General features: G+C 40.8%; 1 protein-coding gene across 3 annotated transcripts in view; it reads left to right on the top strand.

Moving 5' to 3' along the window:
* The window catches only part of EYA3 (EYA transcriptional coactivator and phosphatase 3), a 103,320-nt gene extending 76,625 nt beyond the window's left edge, over positions 1-26,695 (top strand). For all 3 annotated transcript variants that reach the window (XM_060017171.1, XM_060017164.1, XM_060017179.1), the window contains 9 exons: positions 669-808; positions 4,908-4,991; positions 6,490-6,579; positions 8,652-8,710; positions 10,821-10,981; positions 13,194-13,308; positions 14,635-14,756; positions 21,518-21,618; positions 23,125-26,695. In XM_060017171.1, coding sequence (XP_059873154.1) covers positions 669-808; positions 4,908-4,991; positions 6,490-6,579; positions 8,652-8,710; positions 10,821-10,981; positions 13,194-13,308; positions 14,635-14,756; positions 21,518-21,618; positions 23,125-23,205 — 953 coding nt within the window. In that variant the 3' untranslated portion in view covers positions 23,206-26,695. The remainder of the gene's footprint in view (positions 1-668; positions 809-4,907; positions 4,992-6,489; positions 6,580-8,651; positions 8,711-10,820; positions 10,982-13,193; positions 13,309-14,634; positions 14,757-21,517; positions 21,619-23,124) is intronic.
* The last annotated feature ends 47 nt before the right edge of the window (positions 26,696-26,742 follow it).

Here is a 26,742-nt window from a genome sequence, read left to right as displayed (position 1 = left end):
TATTTGTTGAAGAAACAATCAATAGATTGTTTGTCCCATACCATTTCTCAGTCTAAATTTCGCCAATTATAACCTTAGAGGGTAGCTTACCACAGCCCACTGCCTTCTGTATTTTATTTAAAGTGGTAAATGGATCTAGAGCAGTGGTTTTTCAGCTAGAGGTGGTTCTGTGCCCCCTGCCTCCACCCCCATGCCCCCACACCCAGGGATATTTGGCAATGTATGGACCCATTTTTGGTTGTCACACTGGGAAGGGGGTGCTACTGGCATATAGTGGGTAGAGGCCAAGAATGCTGCTTAACCAAACATCCTACAATGCACAGGACATCCCTTCACAACAAAAATTATCTGGTCCAAAAAGGTCAATTGTGCCAAGTTGAGAAACCCTGATCTAGAAGCTTGATCAGGTTCAGGTTTAATTTTTTTTTTTTTGGCAAAATGACTTATAGATGTGTTCTTCCATTGGGAGGAAGGCATATAAATTCTAGTTATAACTCTCTTCATGATGTTTGGTCTACATTTCCAAATTGCTTAAGTAAAGTTTGGTATTCCAGCCTTTATCCCTGCAACATGATTCTTAAGGGCAGAGAACCTGCTGACCATTCTGCTCTGGTTCTTATAGCCTGTGACTACACTGGCAATACCGGTGTCTCACTTTTCCTTTCCAGGAGACCCTTCTACAAGCCCATCTTTGACCCAGACTACACCAAGTAAAGATGCTGATGACCAATCCAGGAAAAACATGACTGGCAAGAACCGGGGCAAGAGGAAAGCTGATGCCAGCTCTTCCCAGGACAGTGAATTAGAAGTATGGGAAGAAACTCATTTGAGTTGCAACCTTTTTTTTTTCTCATTTCTTAAATTTATCAAATACATATCTGAAACTCATGAGATTATGTGGTTCTGTGTTGTATACCCTATAATTCCTGAGCAAGAGAAAATGAATTGGCCAAGTGAAAAGAGAAATGTAAAAACACATTACTCTATGCCCATATCTTACCATACCACTTTCAGATCCTTTTCACCAAGAGCACTGAAAAAGCTTTTTTGAATTTAGGTAGCCAGGTCACTTTTTAAGGGAAAGAACAAACTGTTTTCTGTATTCCAGAGGAGAACAGAAAGAATAATGCATCATATTGAGAAAGCAGAGGGTGTCACAGTAATATACTGTTCTCCATTTAAAAATCTCAAAGTAAAATGAGAGAACTAAAGTGCTTTAGGCCAAGTTTCTGTGAAACATGCAACCAGATCTGGTAACTTATTAATGAGATTGGCTCTCACTTATTCTGTAGTTTAAACACTATAGGAATTTATTATGGGCATACATTTGACTTCATTATTAAAAGACTAGAAAGTCATACAAATTCTAATAATAATGGAGTTTTGATATTAATCCTTTTGTTTTCTTTCTTCAATTTTTCTATAATGTGATCATTTAATAAGAGGGAAAAGCCATATTTAAAAATGAGTCCATTGAGAGGTGTTCAGAAGACATAGGTAAATTGAGGCTATGTTTGAAACCTCCCTCCCTTTTGTTACTGGGGGCAGCGGGGAGGGCAGGAGGAGAAAGAAAGAAAATCTAAAGACCTGATATATTTCTTGGAAAAAACGGAGAACTCACTCATTTTTTAAATTGTGGTAAGGTATATATAATATAAAATTTACCATTTTTTAAGTGTGCAATTTTAAGTACATTCACAGTGTTGTTTGTTACTGCTATCTGTTTCCAGAAGTTTTTCATGATCCAAACAAAAACTCTGCACCCATTAAGCAATGATTCCCTATTCTCCCCTCCTATTAGTCCCTGGTAACCTCTGTTCTACTTTCTGTCGCTATAAATTTGCCTATTCTAGATAGTTCATATAAATGGAATCATACAAAATCTATCCTTTTGTGTCAGGCTTACTTTACTTAGCATAATGTTTTCAAGGTTCATCCATGCTGTAGCATATATCAGAACTTCATTCCTTTTTATGGCTGAATAATTCCGTTGTGTATATATAGCACATTTTGTTTATCCATTTTCATCTGTGAAGAACGCTTGGGGTTTTTTCACCTTTGAGCTATTGTGAATAATGCTGCTATAACACTGCTGTACAGGTATCTCTTTGAGTCCCTCTTTTCAATTATTTGAAAAAGTATAAACCTAGGAGTAGAATTGCGGGATCATATGGTAGTTCTATGTTCAGCTTTTTGAGGAGCCACCAAAATGTTTTCCAGATGACTACACCATTTTACATTCCTACCAGCAATGTACCAGGGTTCCAGTTATTTCCCATTTTTTGCATAATCCATCCTAATGGGTGTGAAGTGGTGTCTCATTGTGGTTTTGATTTGCATTTCCTTAATGATTAATAATGTTGAATATCTTTTCATATGTGTATTGGCCATTTGTCTGTTTTATTTGAAGTAATGTCCAAATCCTTTGCCCATTTTTAAATTGGGTTGTTTATTTTTTTGTTGTTGAATGTTAGGAACTCTTTATATTCTAGATATTAATCCCTTATCAGATATATGACGTGCAGGTATTTTCTGCAGATTGTCTTTTCACTCTTGATAGTATCCTTTGATGCTTAAAAGTTTTAAATTCTGATAAAGTTCTATTTTTCTTTTATTGCTTGTGCTTTTGGTATTATATTTAAGGAAACAAGATTATGAAGATTTTCAACTGCGTTTTCTTCTAAGCTTTGTTTTGGCTCTTAAATTTAGGTCTTTGATCCATATTGAGTTAATTTTTGTACATAGTGTGAAGCAGGGATCTAATTTCATTCTTTTGCACATGGATATTCAGTTTTCCCAGGACCTTGTTTTGGAAACAGTTTCCTTTCCCCATTGAATGGTCTTGGTATCCTTGGCAAAAAAAAAAAATCAATTGAGCCTATATGTGTGTGTGTGTGTGTATATATATATATATATATATATATATATATATATATATATAAGCATTTATTTCTGGGCTCTCTCATCTATTCCATTGGTCTGTATATCTGTCCTTATGCTAGTACCACACTGTTTTGATTACTCTGGCTTTGTAGTAAGTTTTGAAATCGGGAAGTGTGAGTCTTCCAACTTTGTTCTTTTTCAAGATTATTTTGGCTCTTCAGGGTCCCTTGAGATTTCATACAAATTTTAGGATTAGTTTTTCTGTTTCCTTAAAAAACACTGTTGGGATTTTGATAGGGATTGCATTGTATTTGTAGATCACATTGGGTAGTATTGTCATCTTAACAATATTGTCTTATATTCATGAACATGGAATGTCTTTACATTTATTTAGGTGTGTCCTCTTTGATTTCCTTCAGTGATGTTTTATAGTTTTCAGTGTACAAGTCCTGAACTGTTAGTTAAATTCATTCCTAAATATTTTATTATTTTTGATGCTGTTGTGTTTTAAATTCCTCTTAGAATTATTCATTGCAAGCTTATAGAAATACAGCTGATTTCTGAATTCATTTATTAGCTCTCAACAATTTTTTGTGGATTCTTAAGGGTTTTCTATGTATAAGATCATGTCATCTGTGAACAGAGGTAATTTTACTTCTTCCTTTCCAGTTTGGGTACCTTTTTTCCCCTTTCCTTGCCAGTTTATTCTGGCTAGAATTTCCAGTACCATTTGAATAGAAGTGGTGAAAACAGGCATACTTCTCTTATTCCTAATCTCAGGGGTAACGCTTTCAATTTTCCGCCATTGAGTATGATATTAGCTGTAGGTTTTTCATATACGTCCTTTATCATGGTGAGGAAGTTGCTAGTTTATTGAGTGTTTTTATCATGAAAGTGTGTTGAATTTTGTCAGATGCTTATTCTGCATCAATTGAGATGACCATGTGGGTTTTTTCCTCTATTCTGTTAATGCAGTATATTATATTGATTTTTCTATGTTGAACCATTCTTGCATTCTGGGAACAAATCCCACTTGGTCATGATTTATAATTCTTTAAATATGCTGCTGAATATTGTTTACCACTATTTTGTTGAGGTTTTTGCATCACTGTTCATAGGAGAATTGGTCTGCGGTTTTCTTGCAGTGTCTTTGTCTTCAGTATCAGGGTAATGCTGGCTTCATAGAGTGAGTTAGGAAGTGTTCCCTCCTCTTCAATTTTTTTGGAAGATCTTAAGGATTGGTGTTAATTCTTCTTTAAGTGTTTGGTAGAATTCAGCAGTGAAGCCATCTGGTCCTGGGCTTTTCTTTCTTGGGATGTTTTTTATTATTGATTCAACCTCCTCCAGTTAAAGATCTGTTCAGATTTTCTGTTTCTTTTTGAGTCAGTTTTGGCACATTGTGAATTTCTAGGAATTTGTTCATTTCATCTAGATTATTTGTTGGTGTATAACTCTTCATAGTATTTTCTTATAATCCTTTTTATTTCTGTAAAATTGGTAATAATGTCCCACTTTTATTTCTGATTTTAGTAATTTATGTCTTCTCTCTTTTTTCTTAGCCAGTCTAGCTAAAAGTTGTCAATTTTGTAGATCTCTTCAAAGAACCGACTTTTGGTTTTGTTGATTTTCTCTATTTTTTTCCTACCCTCTGCTTTATCTATCTCTTCTAACCTTTATTATTTCCTTCCTTCTACTGGCATTTTCTGGCAACTTAAATTGTGCAGGTTGGTTTTTGATTGAGATCTTCTTTTTTAAGGTACGCGTTTGGAGCTATAAATTTCCTTCTTAGCATTGTTTTCACAGCATCCCATAAATTTCGGTATGTTGTTTTTGGTTTTCATTCATCTCAAGGTATTTTCTAATTTCACTTATTTCTTTTTTATCCATTGGTTGCTTAAGATTATTGTTTAATTTTCACAGATGTGTGAATTTTCCAGTTTCCCTTCTGTTATTGATTTCTTGTCTCATTCCATTACGATTAAAAAAGATGCTCACTCATTTTTTAAAATATTTTCCTCACTCAGCGGGTATTTCTGTGGGACTTAGATGAAACCATCATCATCTTCCACTCCCTTCTTACTGGATCCTATGCCCAGAAGTATGGAAAGGTAATTTGAGTCTTTCTTCCTTTGTTGTAACTGTCCCTCTCCTGACTATGTGTGCAGGTAACCAAAATCACTGTCTCTGTTATCTCCATCTTACCCTGTTGACCTTTCACCTTTCACATAAAGCTTCACCCAATGGCTTATACCAGGCAGACTACATGGTCAGGCAGAGCTGATGATAAAGGTAGAGACTAGACCTGGGACCAGTACTGAAAGCTGAAGTTGTTGGAGAGCGGTATTTTGCAAAGACTAAGTATGGGACTGAGGCTCAAAACGGAGTGGAGTCTCAGGATTATCTACTCCAAAGACTAGTCTGTTATCCCTGTGTCACATATAACAGCCTAAACTGAGCATTCCATTTAGCTGAGAATATACCAGATCTGTACATTTAAAATATAAAATATCTTTCTAAAATAGATTATATACCCTCTTAGGAACTTCCCTGGTGGTCCAGTGGGTAAGACTCCACGCTCCCAATGCAGGGGGCCCGGGTTCAATCCCTGGTTGGGGAACTAGATCCTACACGCCTGCCACAACTGAAGAGTCTGCATGCCGCAACTGAAGAGTCCACATGCCACAACTGAAGAGTCCGCATGCTGCAACTAAGAAGCCCTCATGCCACAACTAAGACCCGGCACAGTCTAAATTAATCTTTAAAAAAAACCTTAAAATAAAATAAAATAGATTATATACCTTCTTAAATGAAATATACCAAGCAGAATTTAACTTTAGTCATCAGTATTAACATCAGTTTTGATAGAGGGATGAGCTGTTTTTGAGGTAGTGGCTGTATATTTCTGTACTAAATTACCTCCAGGCTCCTATTTTTTAGTTTCTATGAATACATTTTATAAAAATATCGGCCTCCTTTGCTTTCCTACTTTTACTGCTCCTAATTATTTCTTATTGTCACCAATGTTTCTGTTAGAAGTACTTTCCCATAGGCTTTTAGTATCTAGACTGGCAAGCTGACATAAGCTCATATACTATATAACAAGTCTGGTAATGAGAATATATAAAATAAGAGCATACTGCCTCTAAGGGAAGGTCTGATAGTTCATTTTAAAGCTACGTGCATTGGTTTTCCTGCAAATATTTCTTTACTGATTTCCTCGTTGTTGAGATTGTCAGATTACTGACTTCTGGTGTTGTACTGTGTGTGTGAGGTTGGGCGGGGGGACGATAATGGGTGTTATAAGAGCAATATTTCAGTGACAGTTAGAATTTCTCCTGAAACAGAATTTCTCCGAAAATTAAGTGTTTTTTTTTTTTAAGTGGGTTAAGTTTTCTAGAAACTAAAGTCCTAAAGTCCTGAAATGTTTAACTTTGCACAATCCCAGATTCTTATAACTGTGAATGAAATTGCATCAGTAATAGTGAGAAGCACTGTTGTGGGCCAGTGTTGTTTTGGCCTTGACCCAAACTATTTTGAATCATTTAAAGATAAGAACCAATGCTGTGAGTGCCAAGTCAAGCAAATTATTCTCTTATTGTCTTTCAGGACCCAACAGTAGTGATTGGCTCAGGTTTAACAATGGAAGAAATGATTTTTGAAGTGGCTGACACACATCTATTTTTCAATGACCTAGAGGTAAGCATTTTAAATTGTTTCTGCACTTCAGTGAAACACTTTGTTCACTAACTATTTATTGAGCCTGTGCTTTTTGTATTTAGAGGAAATGTGGTTAGACAGGGTAGGTATGGAGAGGCCAGCTCGGCACTTGGGTGCACATAGTCTTGAAGAAATAGTGCCTTGGTTAGGTCACCACAGTCTTAGTTCTGGGCTTCAGTTTTATTGGCTCAAAACCTTGATTTTTGTTAGCCTATTTGGAAGTGATCTATCTCTAGGGGCAGTGCCACCCCATCAGGCAAAACACTGATATATAAACCAACGTTCCAATGTATTCAGCTATACTAAATAACATATAGAAGGTGGCTTTGATTATTTGTACTCTTGAATGTTTTTCAGTTTTACCTTCTTAAAAGATAGCCTCTTGATTTGTCAGATCTGTAGATGGCTGCTCTAACTCATTGTATTTTATACGTGCTTATTGTCCATGTATAGGTTAGCCTTGGTGTCAGATCATTTTATAGTTAGGTGGAGGGAAACCAGGAAACACTGAGAGCTTCTTGGTTAATTTTTTTGGTTTTGACATTTGAGTTCATCTTTGAGGTGAACATCGTGTAGTGGAAAGAGCACAGGACTGGGAATCAGGAGACCAGACTGCGAGTACCAAGTTAGGAAAGTTATCTCCCCATTCTGGGCCTCAGTTAAGCAGTTACCATACACAACAAACTAGTAACAGTTGTTCTATCTCAGGATGGGAATGTGTTGCTGGAACACAGAGGTGGGAAGGAGCAGACTTGTCACTTAATGTCCTTTTGAATTTTGAACTGTGTACTACATATATTACCTAGTGTTTTAAATAGTGAAAATTTTAAAGTAAAATGAACATGAAGTAATCCTCTTTCTTATAAAATACAGTCTAGTTCTACTCAACAGACAATCCTCCAACAAATTAAATTAAAAGGGCTCTAAACTCCAATACTTTTGTATAAGCTCCACAGTGCTTTAATCTTCCCTCAACTTCACATGTTGATAAGTTGGGACATTATAGTTTTATTCAGCAAACATTTATTGAAAACCTACTATGTGCCAGTAATTGTTGCCAAATTGTATTTGTAATGATTTTCTAGACATAGTCCTCACTCAGGACTGAAAGTTCTGTGAAGAATTTGACCTGAATGTGTTCCTGCCCCCCAGGTCAGTGGTTCTCAACTTCAGGGGGCATAAGAATCACCTGGGGAGCTTGTTAAAAATGAAGATTCTAGGACTTCACTCACAGAAATTCTGTTCAAAAATATGCATTTTTAAAAATCTTCCCCAGAGGATTCTGATGCAGGTGGACATCACGGCACCACCCTAGGTGGTGTCAGAGGAATGAATCTGTCAGTTAGGCAGTGGGTGGCGTTTTATGTCCGTAGTAGTGTGGGCTTAAAGGAAAGAACCTTGGATTCAGATTAGAAGACCCAGGCTCCTTCTAGTTTCTTTCTGCCACTCACTAGTTTTATGATCTTGGGCAAATTGTTTTACCTCACTTTTAGAATATGAGGAGATTGACTTAGATGACCTCTTCTAATTCCTAAGTTTGAATTTACAAATTTCTGTTTCAGTCATTCTCAGTTTTGATACGACACGCACTCTACCAGCATCTGTTTCATCTGCAAAAATGTATTGAGTACATGCTATATAAGGGCACTGGACTAGACTAGAGGGGTACAAAGGAGATGTAAGGCATGGTCATGCCGTAAGGGACCTACAGTGTAATAGGACTTACAGTCTAGTGTAGGACGTAGGCACACCTGACAGTGTAAGGGAGCTTGTGTTTATACCCATGGACTGTTGGAAAAATGAACTATTGAGATAAGAGCATAACTGAGGGTTGGGATGGTTAAGGAAGATTTCATGAAGACTGAGGAATGTAAATTAGGCCTTAAAAGAAGTTGAACAGAAAGGGGGGTGAGAGTGATCCTCCACACATAAGAGACCATATGGTATTTCATCACCTCGCCATTGTTTGTGATATTTTTACAATATATTGTGGTGGTAATAGCACTTCTACTCCCTGGACTGAAATAATGTGTGGTTTTGTCTTTTAACAGGAGTGTGACCAGGTGCATGTGGAAGATGTGGCTTCTGATGACAATGGCCAAGACTTGAGGTGATAAAAACAATGATGTCTTAAACATCAGTACACCTGTTAGGCATAAGACACTGTCTAGGTTCAGAGGAAAACAAAGATGAATAAGACACAGCCCTAAAAGAGCTCACAGTCTATTAGAGGAGATAGAAACAAACGTAGTTAACGTTTGCATGTAGTGTGAGAAGGTGACAATAGAAAATGTGATGGAACACAGAATAGAAAGTAATTCTGATGGGTGTGGGGAGTACGTGGTGCCAACATTGGGGTGGCCTTCTCAGCACAGTAGAATTTAAGTATGACCTTGATGACTGGGTAGCATGATGGAATGAGAAAAAAGCATTCCAAAGTAAAGGATATACTAGTTTCTCTTTGGCCAGATTTTCAGTCGGGAAAAGTGTGCTTCCAGATTGATTGGTTTTAGATACAAATAAGCATCAGGGATTTTACCAAGGAAGTTAATTGTGGGGGGTCTGATGGTGTCAGGATTGACCCTATGGAAGACAATCTTAAACATTAATATCACAGTGAACGCTAAACCAAGGAGATCTCAGTGGCAAAATGCTTGCTCGGTCTCCTCCTTTCTCTCTTGGCTACTGTCTTCTAGCTCAGTAGTCTTAGCTAAGAATAATCCAAAAATTTATCTACCTTACATTTAAAGACCTTTAGAAAAAAAGTTGTCACATCTTTTCATGTTAATTTGTTTTAATGTTTATCCCTTTTCATAGGCAAAAAGTTTTTCCATGTGTCTACCCTAAAATTGTTTCCTCTGTGAATTCTCAAATCTAGAGCAGAACTGGACATATCACTTAGTAAGGACGTAACCCTTTGGTGCCGAGAAGGATAGAAAGGTTTCACTTCTGGAGCAGATTCAGTCATGTATGCTGTGCCTTCCACAGCCTTGGAGGGTACCAGTCTTAAGAGATTTTACTCACCTTAGGAAAAAGCCTGGTCTGAAGCAGTTTACAGTCCACTCTGAACCCTAGTATTTTTTTTTTCTCTTATGCATATGGCTAACTAGTAATTACCAATCTTATGTCTTGGCAGCTTTATTTTCTTAAATGTAGAATTTTACACTGAACTCTATTTTGACTTCTGATTGAACCAAGTTGTCTCTAATTCTGTCAGTCATTTGGAAATCTTGACTTAGGAAGTATTAATCCCTCCCAACCTGTTTAGCTATAATAGTTGTCTATTGCTGTGTAACAAATAACCCCCAAATTTAGTAGCTTAACACAGTTACCATTTATCATCTCATAGTTTCTGTAGGTCAGGAACTTGAAAATGACTTAGCTGGGTAGTTCTGAATCAGGGTCTCTGAGACTGAAGTCAAGATAGCTGAAGCTAAAATCATCTGAAGGCTTGGTTGGAGCTGGAGGACCTGCTTCCATGTGTGGCTGATAGGAGGAGGCCTCAGTCCTCACTATGTGCCTCTTCATGGGGCAGCTTGAGTGTTCTCCTGTGACAGCTGACTTCTTTTAGAGCAGGTGCTGTAAGAGAAGCCTGGTCTCTAAAGTCCAACACCATCACTTCCACCACATTCTGTTTACGTTCAAATACGGTCCATACCTACAGGGAGCAAAGTTAGAGGAGTATTAAAGAATTTGTGGACATATTTTATATGTGACCCATGAACTTATTAAACTAGCCAAAAGATCACTGAAGGAAAACATTCCCATTTTCTAACTATTGTTAGAATTTGGGGTTAGTTCCTTCCATTACTTTTTCACGTTTCTCCTTTTTACATAGTTGCAATCATTGTGTGTGTGTGTGTGTCTGTGGGTGGGTGTGTACACAAAAGTTTTGTATTCCGGGTTTTTTTCACTGTAAGGTATTTTCTGTCATTAATGAAAAGATGGTCTGTCTGAAGCCAACCTCTAGGGGATGCTGGTGCTTGAATTAAGTCTTGCCTCTCTTGCTCTCCCTTTCCATCCTTTCTTTGATAGAAGTAATAGGGATGAGATGGAGGACTGATGAAAAGATAGACTCTGACATACAGAGATTAAGAAAGAAGATTCTCAAGGCCTTGCTGTCAGATGCCAGGAATAGGACAGAGAATCAATCCGAGGTGGCATTCAACCAAAAACTCTGCAGTGTAGATTTTAATTTTCATCATCCTCTCTCTCTACAGCAACTACAGTTTCTCAACAGATGGTTTCAGTGGCTCAGGAGGTAGTGGCAGCCATGGTTCCTCTGTGGGCGTCCAGGGAGGTGTGGACTGGATGAGGAAACTGGCTTTCCGTTACCGAAAAGTGAGAGAAATCTATGATAAGCATAAAAGCAATGTGGCTGGTAAGTGTGGCATACAACCAGCTAATTTTCTGTTTTGTTCTGATTTCCTGTTTTCTTTTCCAGGGTTTCCTTAGGGCTCCCTGACTTATGAATGTGTGCCACAGTAACATTTGAACTCTGTATTTAAAAAACAGGTTTGATTGAAACCCTCTGGGGAGGAAGCTCTGCCTTTCTCATGGACTTCTCTTGGTATAACTTCGCAAACAACGACTATCAGTAATATTTAATAGGTTGCCATATTTTTGAACAGATTTACATAGCCATCGGGACAAGTCAGGTAGAACTAGCAACCAGGTTTATAGTGGATGGAAAACGAGGTCCAGGGTGATAGGTTGACAGTATCCGTGCACTGTGATTTGAAGGACCTTGGAAATTCTTTCTGCCCAGATATATCTCAAATGTCAGGTGCCATTATGCCTAAAATTCTATTATTTGGAATTAATTAATTAGCCGTAGATTGTTCAAATTAGAAGTGACATTAGGGAACTAATCTAAATCCTTCATTTTGCACTTGAGAAAATTGATGGTCCATCATGAGGGTAACAAGGTCGGGTCACATAGCAAATTAGTGCCCATACCACAACTGGAATCCCGAACTCTTGGTCCACTGCACTTTACATTCATGCAATTCCTTTTTTAGTGATATACCCTTGTGAGAAGATATTGAAAACTGTGAACCATCACCCTCAAACACCTCCATCTGCACAAAATGTTGCGTGAAGTTTCAGGGATTCCATAGACTGCCTAGAAGTATATTACCTCAGGTCAAGAGAGCCCTCCTACCTCCCATACCACTACTACAGTGTGGGGCAGAAAGTAAAAATAGGGCTTCAAAGATCAGTTTGGTGCATTCGTGTTACAGTGCTCCAATACCAGAAAAAATCATAGGCATCTGGGCTTTCGGGAATCTAATTTATTTACTTTTTTCAGATTCCTCTCTTTACTGCTTTTTTTTCTTCATGATTCAGAGCCAGTACTTTTTATTTTGGTAACCAAGTCTTTTTGCTCTTTCTCTCTCACAGACATTTGCCTTTCTTTTGTTCATTTTCATATACAACCTAAGTCTCTGGTCCTTTCTCTGCCCAGTGAGTGTCTGGATGTGGTTTCCTGAAGAAAGTGATTTATAACCCTCTGTGAGACTCCCCTGAGCCCACCCTGGGGAACATAGTAAAAGTAATCTCCACCTGTATTTTGTAAAATATGAATTAACAAAAGTGCCACATGATATTAGTTAAATATATGACATATGCGTGCTTATGTATATGTCATACATGACGTATAGATACTTGTTTGGTTTTTGTTTTGTTTTATCAGAAATTTTGAGAGCCATCTAATTCTAGGCTTGCATTGTGAAAAACCATCAGACTGAAAACAAATTACACACAGTTCTACTCATAGAAATGACTTCTGTTTTTATGGAGTGTTGGTAATAGAATGCAGAATTTCTCTTTTTACCTTCACTACAGAAAATTCAGAGCCAGGTTTATCATTTGAATATTGTAACTCAAGTGTCGGGTAACGTGCTCCCATCAGATGAATTGTTTTTTGTTTTGTGCTTAATCATCTGATCTTAAAGAAGTGTTTCAGTCTCTTACCAGCTGGAGTTGTTTCAGAAGTACAGTACAAATAAATGACATTCAGAAAGCTGGTGATTCAGCCCGGGATCTCGGTTGATGTGTTCTGAAGTGGGTGAGAGCAGTCACTGTGGGAGCAGTGTATGATAGTGGGAAGATTTCAGTGACCAAAAGCCACTAACTTGCTGTGTATTCTCAGGCAGCCCCCTTTCCTCTGTGGGCCTCGGTTTCTTTAGAAAGAGATTGGAAATGCTGTGGACTCTCCATCTGTAATTTTTTCCCCTTTGGTTCTTGATGTCACATCTAAAGCAGTGCTACTCAAGTATGGTCCACTGGTCTGCAAATTACGTTACCGGTTGGTGATGAAAGAGCCTCTGCCAGAACCTAATCACAGTGTTTCTATCACTGATTTTGTTGTTGTGATTATGCACCTCCCCCCTCCCCCAGCAAAATATTCTGGTGAAGAAAGTAAAAAAGGCATTTTGAGTAGGCTAGGGTTTTATCAAGGAGAGAGATGTGTTAGCTCAGTAGAATATCTCAGTAACTCACGCTATTTCCAAATTGAATATAGAAGTCGCTTTCTCTGTGCCAGCAAGGATGTTGTCAGATGATGAATGTGTCTACTTTTATTCCCAAAGGGCTCCTCAGTCCCCAGAGAAAGGAAGCACTGCAGAGACTAAGAGCAGAAATTGAAGTTTTAACAGATTCCTGGTTAGGAACTGCATTGAAGTCCTTACTTCTCATCCAGTCCAGGTATGGAAATAATAATTTTAGTTTTCATCCTCTCAGAGATATGCTTTCTTCCACCCTAGTCCAGGATAGGCCATTCCCTAAAACAGACTGTGGGACAGGGGTGAGAAGAGTTCAAATGATGCAGGCAAGGATTCGGTTAGGTGGGAGGCAAGGTCATTTTACTCTAAAAGCACACCGAAGAGCTTTGAAAGCTTTTTTCTTTTCTCTTACTTTTTGCTCACTAAATTATACTCAGTAACCCAGAATCTCCAACCCAGAACGTGAGTGGGCCTGGTGACATCAAAGAATACATGTAGGAGCTATATCACAAACATCCTAAGTGTAGGAAGCGCCAGAGAAATGTAGCAAAACCTACTCAGGAAGGCGGGATTCAAAAGAAAAAGAGTACAGGGACTTCCCTGGTGGTGCTGTGGTTAAGAATCCGCCTGCCAGTGCAGGGGACATGGGTTCCAACCCTGGTCTGGGAAGATCCCACATGCCGCGGAGCAACCAAGCCCTTGCGCCACAACTACTGAGCCTGCGCTCTGGAGCCCGTGAGCCACAACTACTGAAGCCTGTGCGCCTAGAGCCTGTGCTCCGCAACAAGAGAAGCCACCACAATGAGAGGCCTGCGCACTCAAGGAAGAGTAGCCCTCGCTCACTGCAACTAGAGAAAGCCCGCGCACGGCAACAAAGACCCAGCGCAGCCAAAAATAAATAACTTGAAAAAAGAAAAGAAAAAGGGTACATTAAGCAGATTAAAGAGATTTGAGCTTGAAGCTTAGAATGGGAAATAAATACATACCCTTATTCGTCCCTCCCTCAAAGCAAGAATTCCAGATTCACAGCCTACTAAACAGTAAAACTGACACCAAGGGGTGGATATCTGTGAAGGTAAAGGACTCGTGAAAATAATATGTATTCTGAAATTTATGTTGCCATGGTGTGATGAGCAGAGAGGACTGGACTTCAGTCATATCTCACTCAGATGAAATGGCACTGTAACTGAAAGCCTCATTGTGTTTTCTGGAGTGTGGTACCAGTGCCGTGGGTTGGTGGGGTTTGCTAACAATGCAGTGAGCTAGAATGGTCAGAAGGAAGTGAGGCAAGAATCAAGTTGCTGCTCTGTGTCCACCACAAAAGTCTCTGTCCTTTAATTGGGAAAATAAATAAACCTGAGATAATTAGAGCAAAAAGTGAACATTGGCACTGAACAGATACCATGCTAGGCATTTTGAGGTTAATTTTTCACAAGCAGGTCCTACAGAGAAGATCCATTTGAATTCTTGTTCGCAGGTGGGTTTGATTTCACCTTTTTCTTTTCTTTTCCCTCTTTCTCCCTTCCAGGAAGAATTGTGTGAATGTTCTGATCACTACAACCCAACTGGTTCCAGCTCTGGCCAAGGTTCTCCTATATGGGCTAGGAGAAATATTTCCTATTGAAAACATCTACAGTGCTACCAAAATTGGTACGGGTTCAATTCTGTTTCTTGTCACTAGCCTTTCAATAATACTTGCTACTTAGGATGTGCTTATTATTTACCAGTTCCTCAGTTAGACACTTTACATATACATATATCTATAATCCTCACAGCATTCTTCTCCTGACATTACTGATGGGGCAGTTCAGGCTTATCAGTTATGTAGTTTGCTCAAGACTTCACAGCTAGTAAGCTACATAAACAGGATTCGAATCCAGGTCTGTTGGACTTAAAATTTATCATGCTCTTTTCTTTTATAATATTTGAAAGAACATAATATCTAGTTTAGAAATCCACTATGCCTCATTTCAAATTCCTCTTTCACAGAGAGTGCACTGTAATGTAGTATAATCGGAAAAGCACTAGATTAAAAATCAAGGACTAAAATACATACTTTAAATGGTTAAATCCCTCACACTCGTTAGGATAGCTGCTATCAAAAAAAAACACCGAAAAACAAAATAACAAGTGTTGGCAAGGATGTGGAGAATTTGGAACCCTTGTGCACTTCTGGTGGGATTGTAAAATGGTGCAGCTGCTGTGGAAAACGGTATGGCGGTTCCTCAAAAATTAAAAATAGAACTGTCACATGATCCAGCAATCCCACTGCTGGGTATATATCCAAAAGAATCCAAAGCAGATCTCAAAGAAGTATTTGCACACCTATGTTCATAGCAGCATTATTCATAGTAGCCAAGAGGTGGAAGCAACCCAGCTGTCCATCAAATGAATAGATAAATAAAATGTGGTATATACATACAGTGGGATATTAGTCAACCTTAAAAAGGAAGGAAATCCTGTTACATGCTTACTACATGTATGAACCTTGAAGACATTATACCAAGTGAAGTAAGCCAATCACAGAAAGACAAATACTGTATGTTTCCACTCATGTATAAGGTACCTAGAGTAGTCAGATTCATAGAAACAGAAAATAGAATGGTAGTTAATGGGAGCTTGGGGAGAGGGGAAATAGGGAATTGTTGCTTAATGGGTATAGAATTTCAGTTTTGTAAGATGAAAAGTTATGGAGAATTATTGCACAACAGTGTGAGTATACTTAATATTATTGAAATGTATATTTTTAAATGGTTAGGATGGTAAATTTTATGTTATGTGTTTTTTTACCATACTTTTTTGAAAAGGAAAAACAAAAAACTAAGGACTAGGATAGAGTCCTAACTCCCCCACTTATTAGCTTTTAGGGAAATTAGTGTATCTCCTGAGCCTCAGTTTTCTCATGTAAGATGAAAAACTACCAGAGAGGTTTTGAAAATCAAATGAGACTGTGTATGTGAAGATATTTTTTATCCCCTAAAAATGTATTCAGTTCTAAGTACATGAAATAGTAAGTACTCAATAAATATTTGCTGAATTGATTAGTGAACTGGCACCAGATTTATACTTGTTTGGCTGAGAAGACAGCAGAATGTGTCACTCTAATCTTATGTGCTGTACATGGTCCGGGGAAAGAGGACTATGACAGCTATCTCCTTACCCCTCCAGACCCTTTAGTCTGTGCCTACAGTTCCTAATTCCCTATTGCAGCCAAGGAGACAGTCCTCATTTGCAGATAAGTTGTAGTTACTTGCTAGATTAAAAAATGTCAGGCATTGCCAAGGCACTCAGAATATAGCAGGGACAAAATCCTCTGTCCTCATGGAACTTACCTTCAGTCAGTGGTGCTCAGATAATTGGGTTATCCTTACGGGGGAAGAAAGCAGATTCTGTATTCCTTCTTTATGCTATTTGCAAAAATAAATTCCAGGTGGATAAAAAATTTACCATGAAAAGCAAAACGTTAATTTTTAGAAGAGAAAATAGAAGAGTATCTGTATGACCTTAAGGTAGGGAGGGATCTCATTTAAGAGACCCCAAAAATAGTACTTAAAAAAAAAAAAACAGAAGAAAATGATCATTTTGATTGTGTGAAGCTTTTAATTTTATATACAGTGAAAGATGACATAAAGTGACGAGACAAATCACAGACTGGGAGAAGATACTTGCAATACATTTACTTGTTGATTAGTATACAGAATCCATAAAGAACTCCTGCAGATCAATAAGCAACAGACAACATAATTTTAAAAAGTAGGCAAAAACCTTGGAGCAGCCAATTTGCAGAAAAGGTAACCCAAATTGTTAGTAAACATATATGAAAAGTTTTTTAACCTCACCAATTAAGGATCTGCAAATTAAGGAAATGCAAATTAAAATGTGATGCCTTTCTCGTCTATTAGATTGACAAAAATTTAAGTCTGACAGTGCCAAACTTTGTCAGGGAAGTGAGAGCTTACTCTGCTAGTGGATTGAAAATGGATATAACTTTCTGGAAAACAGTTTGTCAATGTTTAGTAAAGTTTGAGATGTGCATAACCCTATGACCAAGCAATTCTACTTTTAGATATTTATACTCGAGAGCAGGGGTCTCAGACTATAACCCACATACCAAATTCTGCCCACTGCCTGTTTTTGGAAAGTTTTATTGAAACAGAGCCATGTGTAATCATTTCCATAGCTGCTTTCACACTACAGTAGTAGAGTTGAATAATTGCAACAGAGATCATATGACCTGCAAAGCTTGAAATATGCCAACTCCTTCCCTTGAGTTCATTCTCATTTGCACAAGGAGGTATGTGCAAGAATTTTTTTTTTGATGCAGCCTTGTTCATAGTAGAAAATAATTAGAAACAGCACATGAACCTGTCTATGAACAGAAAATAGTCAAACAATGGAATACTGTATAGCAGCTAGAAGTGAATGAACTGGGGCTTCCCTGGTGGTGCAGTTGTTAAGAATCCGCCTGCCAACGCAGGGGACACGGGATCAAGCCCTGGTCTGGGAAGATCCCACATGCCGTGGAGCAGCTAAGCCCGTGCACCACAACTACTGAAGCCCGCGCATCTAGAGCCCATGCTCCACAACAAGAGAAGCCACTGCAATGAGAAGCCTGCACACTGCACCGAAGAGTAGCCCCTGCTCACCGCAACTAGAGAAAGCCCACGTGCAGCAACGAAGACCCAACGCAGCTAAAAATTAATTAATTAATTTAAAAAAAAAAGGTGAATGAACTAAAACTACATATATCCCTAAGGATTAGTATTAAAAACAATGCTGAACACAAAAAACACATTACACATAGTATGTACAGTATATAATTTATATAAAGGTAAAAAACGTTCACAATAATAGCCATACATCGTTTATGGATACACGCTCAGGGAGAGAAAGGAGGAAGAATGTCATCAAGTAGGGGTAAATAGGAAACTTCAAATAAATCTGTACGATCTCATTTTTATATTTTTTTATCTAAAGCAACTCTAAAGTGTTAAGATTTGATAAAGCTGGGTTGGTGGTAGCTATATAGGCATTTATTTTTTATTGTTCTTTTTTGTATGGTTGAATTACTTCATTTACAAGGGCTCTGATGGGGGAGATACATCTGTAACCCCCCTTCAGATTTTGCTACTGCTGCCCCTGCTTTACTATGCATTTTGTAAGAACTCAGAGCACTCGCTAACCTTCCCACACCTGAAAGGTAGATTTCTGTAGTGCTTGATGCTGCATCCTGGCACTCAGAGGCTCATCAAACTAATGGACATGATTTTATTCCTTCTGACAGTAAGTGTGCTTATTTGGTGATTTTCTCAATTTCGTCCAGAGCTAATTAGCAGAGCTACAGTGGTACCTGGCACCATGGTAACCGCAGTGAGAGGCTTGAGGCTTTCCTTTACAGAACTATGAGATGAGAGCAGGGAGAGGAAATGTTTGTTCGGTTCCTCTGAAATGGTTTCAGAATTGCAGTTCTCTTAATGGACACTCTGTGACATTGAAGAGAATTCTCAAAATCATTTCTGAAGATGTCAGAAGTCTTTCTTTTCTTAAATTAATTAATTATTTTTGGCTGCGTTGGGTCTTCGTTGCTGTGCGCAGGCTTTCTCTAGTTGCAGCGAGTGAGGGCTCCTCTTTGTTGCGGAGCATGGGCTCTAGGCGCATGGGCTTCAGTAGTTGTGGCTCATGGGCTTCAGTAGTTGTGGCGCACAGGCTCAATAGTTGTGATGCACGGGCTTAGTTGCTCTGCAGCATGTGGGATCTTCCCGGACCAGGGCTCGAACCCGTGTCCCCTGCATTGGCAGGCGTATTCTTAACCACTGCGCCACCAGGGAAGCCCAGAAGTCTTTCTGATAGAGGAAACTCAAGAACCTAATCTTCTCCGAAGGCTTGGTTGGTCTTGCAGTGACAGCTTCTATCACTTGACATTTGGTAAACTGACTAGTCATTGGTTTTATCCTCCTAAACAGGAGAGCTCATCTCTAGGATTGTTTTGAAAGTATAAAATGGAAGCAGCGTATTTACCAACTGTATTGGAATTATTTTTTCATATGGCTACTTCTTTACCCTGAGCTGTTAATAACTTACTCTCAATCCTTTTAGAGGAAACATTCTTAATTGTATTTCTTCCTTGATCATTGAAGGCCAGGACAATGAAAACATCTCTATGTCCCTGTCTTCTAAATAAGAGACATTCCCTTTGTTGGGTCTTAGGGGAAATTTCTAAAATCCTACCGACGTAGAAGCTTTTTCTATAAATCATAAATTAGACTGTGGGTCTAGCAGAGGTTGGCTTAGGTAAGGACCTAATGGTTGGAATGGAATTAGACAAATAACTCTTTAACACTTAATAAGAACATGTTAAGAACTCATTATTAGTTGAATTATTTAATGTTTAAATTGGGGCTCAAGGCATAGAGTAGAGCCATCCCCTTAATCATTTGTGAAATTAAAATGTATTTACTTAGCACACATGGATTGAATGCTTGATATGAACATAAGGTGTGACAATGCTATTATAAAACGGTAGCACTGAAAGGGACCTAAGTGCACCTAAGCCAAGCCCTGTATTAAGAGTGGGAGACTGAAGCCCCAAGTGGACTAGTGTCTGGTCCAGGTGTGAGGTGCCACCTGGGCTAGGCATGTCATAGACTTGCAGTTGCTTAGATGTACCAATCAGGACTTCTGAGTATGGGTGTAAAGATTCTTGTCAGATATGATGTAGTCATCTTAGATTTGTATATTTCTATATTTGTATATTTCTTACAAGAGTTTTCCAGCAGATGGCAGTCAAGTGCCTTGAGGAAGAGATACCTTTTTCTTTTTTCTTTTTTTTTTTTTTTTTTTTTTTGGTGGTACGCGGGCCTCTCACTGTTGTGGCCTCTCCCGTTGCGGAGCACAGGCTCCGGATGCGCAGGCTCAGCGGCCATGGCTCACGGGCCCAGCCGCTCCGCGGCATGTGGGGTCCTCCCGGACCAGGGCACGAACCCGCGTCCCCGGCATCAGCAGGCGGACTCTCAACCACTGCGCCACCAGGGAAGCCCGCGCCTTTTTCTTATTCACACAGGAACCCTGGTGCTAAGTCACTGAATCTGGCAAGAAGATAGGATGAGAAAGTTAATGCAGCAGGATATAAAAAGGAAGCAGAGTTAGCGCCTTGCTTAACTGAAGAAGGTGGCAGAAGCAGTTTTAATAAAACATAAGAGATGGTGAAGGAAGAGCACGAGAGATAATTTTCTTTTTATTTACTTATGCAAGTACAGTGTCTTTGCCACAGCAGTATTATGTGTGCACGTTTAGGTGTTGGTTCCAGGTAGGATTTGAATTTTGATTCATCACCATGTTTCTAAGAGCTGTCTGCAGTGGATTTAAATCACCCATTTCCCAAGGTTAATGTCACTGATACAGGATCTCAGTTGCAGTTACACAGTATAATAGGAAATTCCAGATGTGACAAATATTGCTGCCATATTCATTGGTACTCTGAGACTCCTCCCCTCCTGAAAGACATAAGGCCCAGGACTAGGACTGCTTCTGGGAAATGTAGAGTTGGAAGGAAATGGCTGTTTTTTTCCTAATTACTAACCGGAAATTGGGGACTTCCACTTCTTTTTCTTACACTAACGGTTTCCCCTCAGAAATCGTCCTTTCGGGCTTCCCTGGTGGCACAGTGGTTGAGAGTCCGCCTGCCGATGCAGGGGACATGGGTTCGTGCCCCGGTCCGGGAGGATCCCACATGCCGCGGAGCGGCTGGGCCCGTGAGCCATGGCCGCTGAGCCCGCGCGTCCGGAGCCTGTGCTCCGCGACGGGAGAGGCCACAGCAGTGAGGGGCCCGCTTACCACAAAAAAAAAAACAAAAAACGTCCTTTCGTCATGGCACAATGACCAGAGCCTAGACTCTGGAGTGAGAGGCTCAGAGTCTAGCTACTAGCTTGTTTGTGATCTGGGGCAAGTCACAAATCCTTTGGGTCCATTTCCATCTATCAGAATAGGGGATGGGACCCGTCTCACCAGATTATTTTGAGAATTAAGTGAACGAACACTTTGAAACTGCTTTGTATATTGTAAAGTACAGGAGCTATGGAAGAGGGAGGGAGTGTGCACAGCTCTCATATGGTGTTTATAGAAACATCCCACACTAAGATCTTAGGTACTTCACCCTCAGTGTGAAAATTAAAATAACCTAGAGAGCACAGTGCCTAGAAAGTCTGTTGTGTGAATGGCACAATTTCACATTCTTTGGGCAGAGAGCCTGTTGGATCCCTAGCTACCACCCCTGCTCCCCACCAAGCAAACCACATGGGCTGCCCTGATTCTGTCTAAGCACAGGCAGGTGAACCTAGCAGCAGCCCTTTTCTTTGGTATTGAAAAAAAGAAAGGGAGGAATGTCCCAATAGGAAATTTCTTTTTCTCATCAGGTAAAGAGAGCTGCTTCGAGAGAATTGTGTCAAGGTTTGGAAAGAAAGTCACATACGTAGTGATTGGAGATGGACGGGATGAAGAAATCGCAGCCAAACAGGTAACATGGCAAAGTAAATAGTCTGTATGGGAATACATTGAGCAATTAGAAGAATGGTAAGACTCAGAAATCGTAGTAATCTGTTGTGCATTTACAGTGTTCTCTTCTTCCTATTCCTCTCCCATTTTTCTTTTAAAAAAAAAGAGGGTCATTTTTTTCCCCATGCAGAGTTTTCCCTGTAAGTTGTTAGATCCTCCCCTTCTCTCTCCTCCCTGCCACTCTAAAATCTTAAAATCTTTGAGCCCTGCTACAAGGACGCCAATCATTAAACCTGACGTGGGCCCCATCTTCCATCTTCGTCTTAGAGGTCAATGCTTTCTCAAGAGCGTGAGACTTTACACTAAAGGCCAATCATTCAGACTTTTCCAGGCTTTCCAGCTTTAATTCTAAAGTGCTTGTTGCCCTCTGGGGAAGACGCTAGTGGATGTAGACATCAGTGCTTCTTGGTCTGAAGAAGAAGGGAGTGGGGGAGATAGAAGAACAACTCAAGTCATTATCAGACTTTGTGTCTCTAAGCGCACGCTTCTAGTCATCTGCCACAGAGTACACCCATCGGAAAATGCCTTAGATCTCAGTCTCCTCCCTCTGAGGGATCTTTTCTGCACCCTCTGTGACGGAAGACTTTCTAGTCCTTGCTTGAATATACCTAAGGGTGAGGAGACTGCTTCCCAGGTATCCTGTTCCACTGTGGGGTCATCCAGGCTCTTAGGATGTTCCTCCTTCCATTGAACTAAAATTTCTGTTTTGTATCCTGGTCCTAATCTGGCACTTCTGAGCACAACATAACAAGTCTGCTTCCTCTTCAGTATATTCAAGGCCTTTTAAATAGTATGCGTGAGCAGCAGGCTTGAAAAAGCACTGAGTTACATGCCAAAAGAACTGTGTTCTAGGACTTTCAGTATTCCAGGTAACTTGCAACCAGTCTGAACAAAATGATTAGTAAAGGTAATTTCCTCAGCTTTATAGAACATGGTTTCCAACACTCATGTTTTTCAAAGCCCTTCTTTAAAATGTGGCTTCCAGAATGGCACACAGTATTCTGGACATAACTCTGATCACATAATATAGTGGGATTATTATTTTCTAGATCTCTCTGTTCTTCATCTTGGTCATGGACAAGATTTGGGCTTTGCAGCTCTGAACCTTATAGAAAATAGACTATCCATAAGAAAATACAATACTGTATTAATACTGATTTCTTACATGGGTCATTTTATTTGATCCTGAGGATCGTACATAGTAGCTAGAACAAATCTGTCTCATACAAGCACAGAGTTACCACTGAAACCTAATAAAAATCTCTCCCATCTGTAAGTGTCTTGTAGTATACATATGTCCCTTTACACATGACTTACTTGATCCGTATGACAGTCTTATGAGGTGGGCAGGAGTAAGGAGGGTTACCAAGTACTTTGGGGAGAGGTCTGTGGAGGAAGGGGTGTGGGTAAATATAAGCTCCCAAAAGAAGTTGGGTTAACCAGTGTCCCTCCCTCCTCCCCCTTCCAGCACAACATGCCCTTCTGGAGGATCACAAACCACGGAGACCTGGTGTCCCTCCACCAGGCTTTGGAGCTTGATTTTCTCTAAGAACTGGAATGAAGAGCCTTCCCTGCGAGCTCCTTTTCACTCCTGAGAGGAGCTAGAGACCGGAACCAACTGGGAACTCTTTCTCCATGGAATGCTGGCGAGAACACAATCAAAACCAACAGCTGCAAGAGATGAAGCTTATTTTTGCTAAGAGTGAGCTGCAGCCCCGTGTTCATCCTCACATAGGAGCGGAAGACAGTTGGATTGAGAGAACAATAGACTCACCGCAGCTACAGTGCTTTTAACTCTTCTGGGTTTTGTTTTGTTTTATTTTGTGTCAAAATAAATGAAGAAAAAGAAAAGGAAATTCTTGGGGCAGAGTTGCACTCTGCGTCCGTGACCAGATTGAGAACTGCCATTAACTTGTGGTGATAGGATAAACGCAGCAGACTTTTATAATAACATCTCTTGCAGTCTTTGTAATCTCCTTAGCTGTAGAACATATTCCCAGTGAATGTATATGTTATTTTTATAGGTAAGGGTCTGGTCTCTGAAGCAGGTTCCCGCCCTCTTTCTAGCAAGAAAGGGGTCTGTAAAGTTTCCTTGGAAACTCGTAACTGAACTATCTGAGATACCTCTCTGTGACGGTAGCACCTCCTCAGCTGCCCAGCGCCCTGCTCTCTCGGGCGGTTTCCTTCCGGCTCCTCCATCTCCTGGCTGGCTGCACTGTGGGGCATGGACACTGATTCACTGTAGACTTTGCTGGTTCCCATCCTAGAAGCCTTAGTCCCCTTTCCAGTCCCTCTCCCCTTTCACCAAATGGCACAACCCTAGAAACTCCTTCTCTTAGACAGTAAATTGTAAGCCTTCAGCTTGACTCTTAGTCAAAGGGTATGTCCCAAGGGGCTTACCTCCAAACTGGAGAGAAGAACTAAGGCTTCTTAGGAATTTCCACTTCTTTGGCTCTTGAAACAAGAAGATTCCACCTTTTCCTCCTGCAGAGAAGCACCCTTCCCCAACACATGTTCACCTCTACAGCGCCCTCGCCCTTCTTAGTCATCAGTGCTGGGCTCTTGGCCCTTTCCTGCCCTCTGTACCTCATGTCCACCCCCATGCAGCTCTGGCCAGTCCCCAGGCTTTGGACCCAAGTAGTCAAGTCTGAGAAAAGGTTCATAATCACATTTTGGCCAAAACTACGAAGGGATTTGACTTTCTTTGAATCCTTTAAGCCCTGTTGAAAGGTGTTCTGGACACATGTATTTACCCAGATCTCAGCCTGAAACTGAAGAACAGATTGCCATGATCACAACCCAGTTTTCCCATGGAATATACCCTTCCCACTTCTCAAATCCCCTTCTAAAATGGGAAACCAGAAGGCCAGAAACACTTTCCTGATTTAAATGAGGTTGTAGACCCCCTACTCCATGCCTGAAAACTCAATCTTGGGCCCAAAGCAGGAACATCTCTCAACCTGACTTCTGGGAGGATCGGCGGGTGCCCAGGCACTGGTCGCAGCCTTCAGTCCAGTTGTGTTTGTGGATGCCCCATCCCTCCAAGACTGGCCTGGGCATCTGCTCAGGCAGAATAAACTTCCGTAGAGCTGAGGAAGTTCGGCCTCTTCCAGGTTGCACAGAGAGAGGTGATTTTATAAGCACCTCAGAGAGGTGCAGTCTGGGTCCTTAGTAGGAGGCATCCTTGACCAACCCCAGCTACAAATGCTTGTACTCAGAGATTCTGCATATCCATTTTCAGAGATGTTGCAGCACAAAGGGGTCAGGTTCCTTCCAAAGCCAGGTCACCCAGAGAAAGGCTGGTATACACACATTCCCTCAGAACTGATTGAGGAAGTGCTTCGTGACTCAGTTTTTAGAGAAGATGTTTTTGGAGAGGAGCTCAAGTCAGTGCTCATTACTTAGCTGCCTCTTTGGCCTGTTTCCTTTGGACGGGAAATACAAAGCCTGAGGCGGACCTTCTTGGTCTGAGTTCAGCATAGTTGCCCAGATGCTGCTCTGCCTTGCGTGGTAATTTATCTTAGAATGCTTTAGGGTGGGTCTGTACTTCCAGGCCCCAAGCCCTCCCCGTACCGGCAGTAGAGCTGTTGGTTTCTTGCCCTGGACAAAGGCCACTCTGTTGGTGCTGTGCTTCAGGCTGCAGAGCGGTACCCACGTCGTGCACACGGGTCCACACACACACACTTCCCTCTCCCTGCCCACTGGGACAAGCTCTTTATTCCTAGAATATGACTTGGAGTCCCTTTGCGATGGCCTTTTCCCTCCTGCTCTGACTGCACGGCTTAGGTCTTTGCAAAAGGAACTTGAAATTGGCTAAGAGAGGTGAGGAAGCTCTCTGAGCAGTGCCGCCTTTGCTCTTTTCTGGTTGTTTAGAGGGTAGACAGAAAATGGAGCTTCCTGGCTCCTCTTTGCCAAAATGAATTGTTCAGGGAGCCCAGTGATCTTCTTGGAGCCTGTGTTTTCCTCTTCCCCAGCACAGAGGTCTGGAGAGGAAAATAAGTAGGCAGCACCACGAGTTCTTGGAGGCTGAGGTCGAAAGGATACTGTGGGTCCTTTCATCAAGGGGGAAGCCCTCTTGACTAGAAAGAGTCCCCATGGAATAAGCCACATGATGAGTCCTTTTCCCAGCTGGGCACCGTGGGTTCTGTAAGATGGGTCTGCACGTTTCGTGGTGAGAGCTAGGCCGTCTCTAGTAGGGAATCGAGTTGTCAGCTGTGTCCTGGGTTTAAGAGGTGGCTTTACTTTCGAATGTAAAACTGACTGTGCCTTAGCATCACCCTGTCCGGTGCCCCTGGGGCAGCTGGTGGTGTCCAGGAGAGTGGATGCCTGCTCCAGATTCAGATGCCTACTTGGGCTTTTATTTGGTTTGGGGTATTCCTGTCTTCTGCAAGTTGGGGGAGCAAAGCTAGTGTCCCAGGAGACTTGTGCCACAGCTTGTTCGCGGTTTATAAAATCTTGTTCGCGTTAAAGCTCCAAGCAGAATCTGATCGGCAAACTCCAGCTGCAGTATATGGAGCTTCTAGATGTTCACTACCTTGAATGGGTGTCGGTGCCACTGAACCGTGGGGGAGAGGAGCCGAGGGGCGGAGCCACGCTCTCCCTCTTCCTGGGAGAGTGATGGTCTAAGCCCAGGGCTGGTGGGCTTGGGGCCTTCCCCTCCTCACTCCTGCAGGAAGGGGGCAGTTAGGACCCCTCTTAAGCAGGCTTCTGTTTCTTACCACTAAATTGGCTTCCTTTTTCATCCAAAAGTTGGAATTCCCCAAATACCCTGTAGAGGCCAAATCTGAATTCTGAGATTTTGAAATATCTTAAACCACGAGAGAAAATCTAGTTCTGTCCCACCTCTGATCAGCAGGCCCTCTGTCCCTTCCTCTCCTCTGAGTCAGACAGCTCTAGCAAGCAAGGTTACTTAGCTAGTTCCTAATGCACTGATGGGAGCCATCCCATTAAGGACGACCTCTACACCAAACATGACCCTCTGGACTTCAGATGCCTCATTTAGCAGGAAAAGGCACTGATTAGATATATTTATGTGACTGCGGGCATTTGTGGCTGTAGAGTCCTTGACCATAATGTTATATGTAAT

Source organism: Delphinus delphis, chromosome 1 (genome assembly GCF_949987515.2).
Source record: "Delphinus delphis chromosome 1, mDelDel1.2, whole genome shotgun sequence".
NCBI lineage: Eukaryota > Metazoa > Chordata > Mammalia > Artiodactyla > Delphinidae > Delphinus > Delphinus delphis.
The sequence above is the reverse complement of the archived record's forward strand: the minus strand, read 5'-3'. Positions and strand labels throughout refer to the sequence as shown.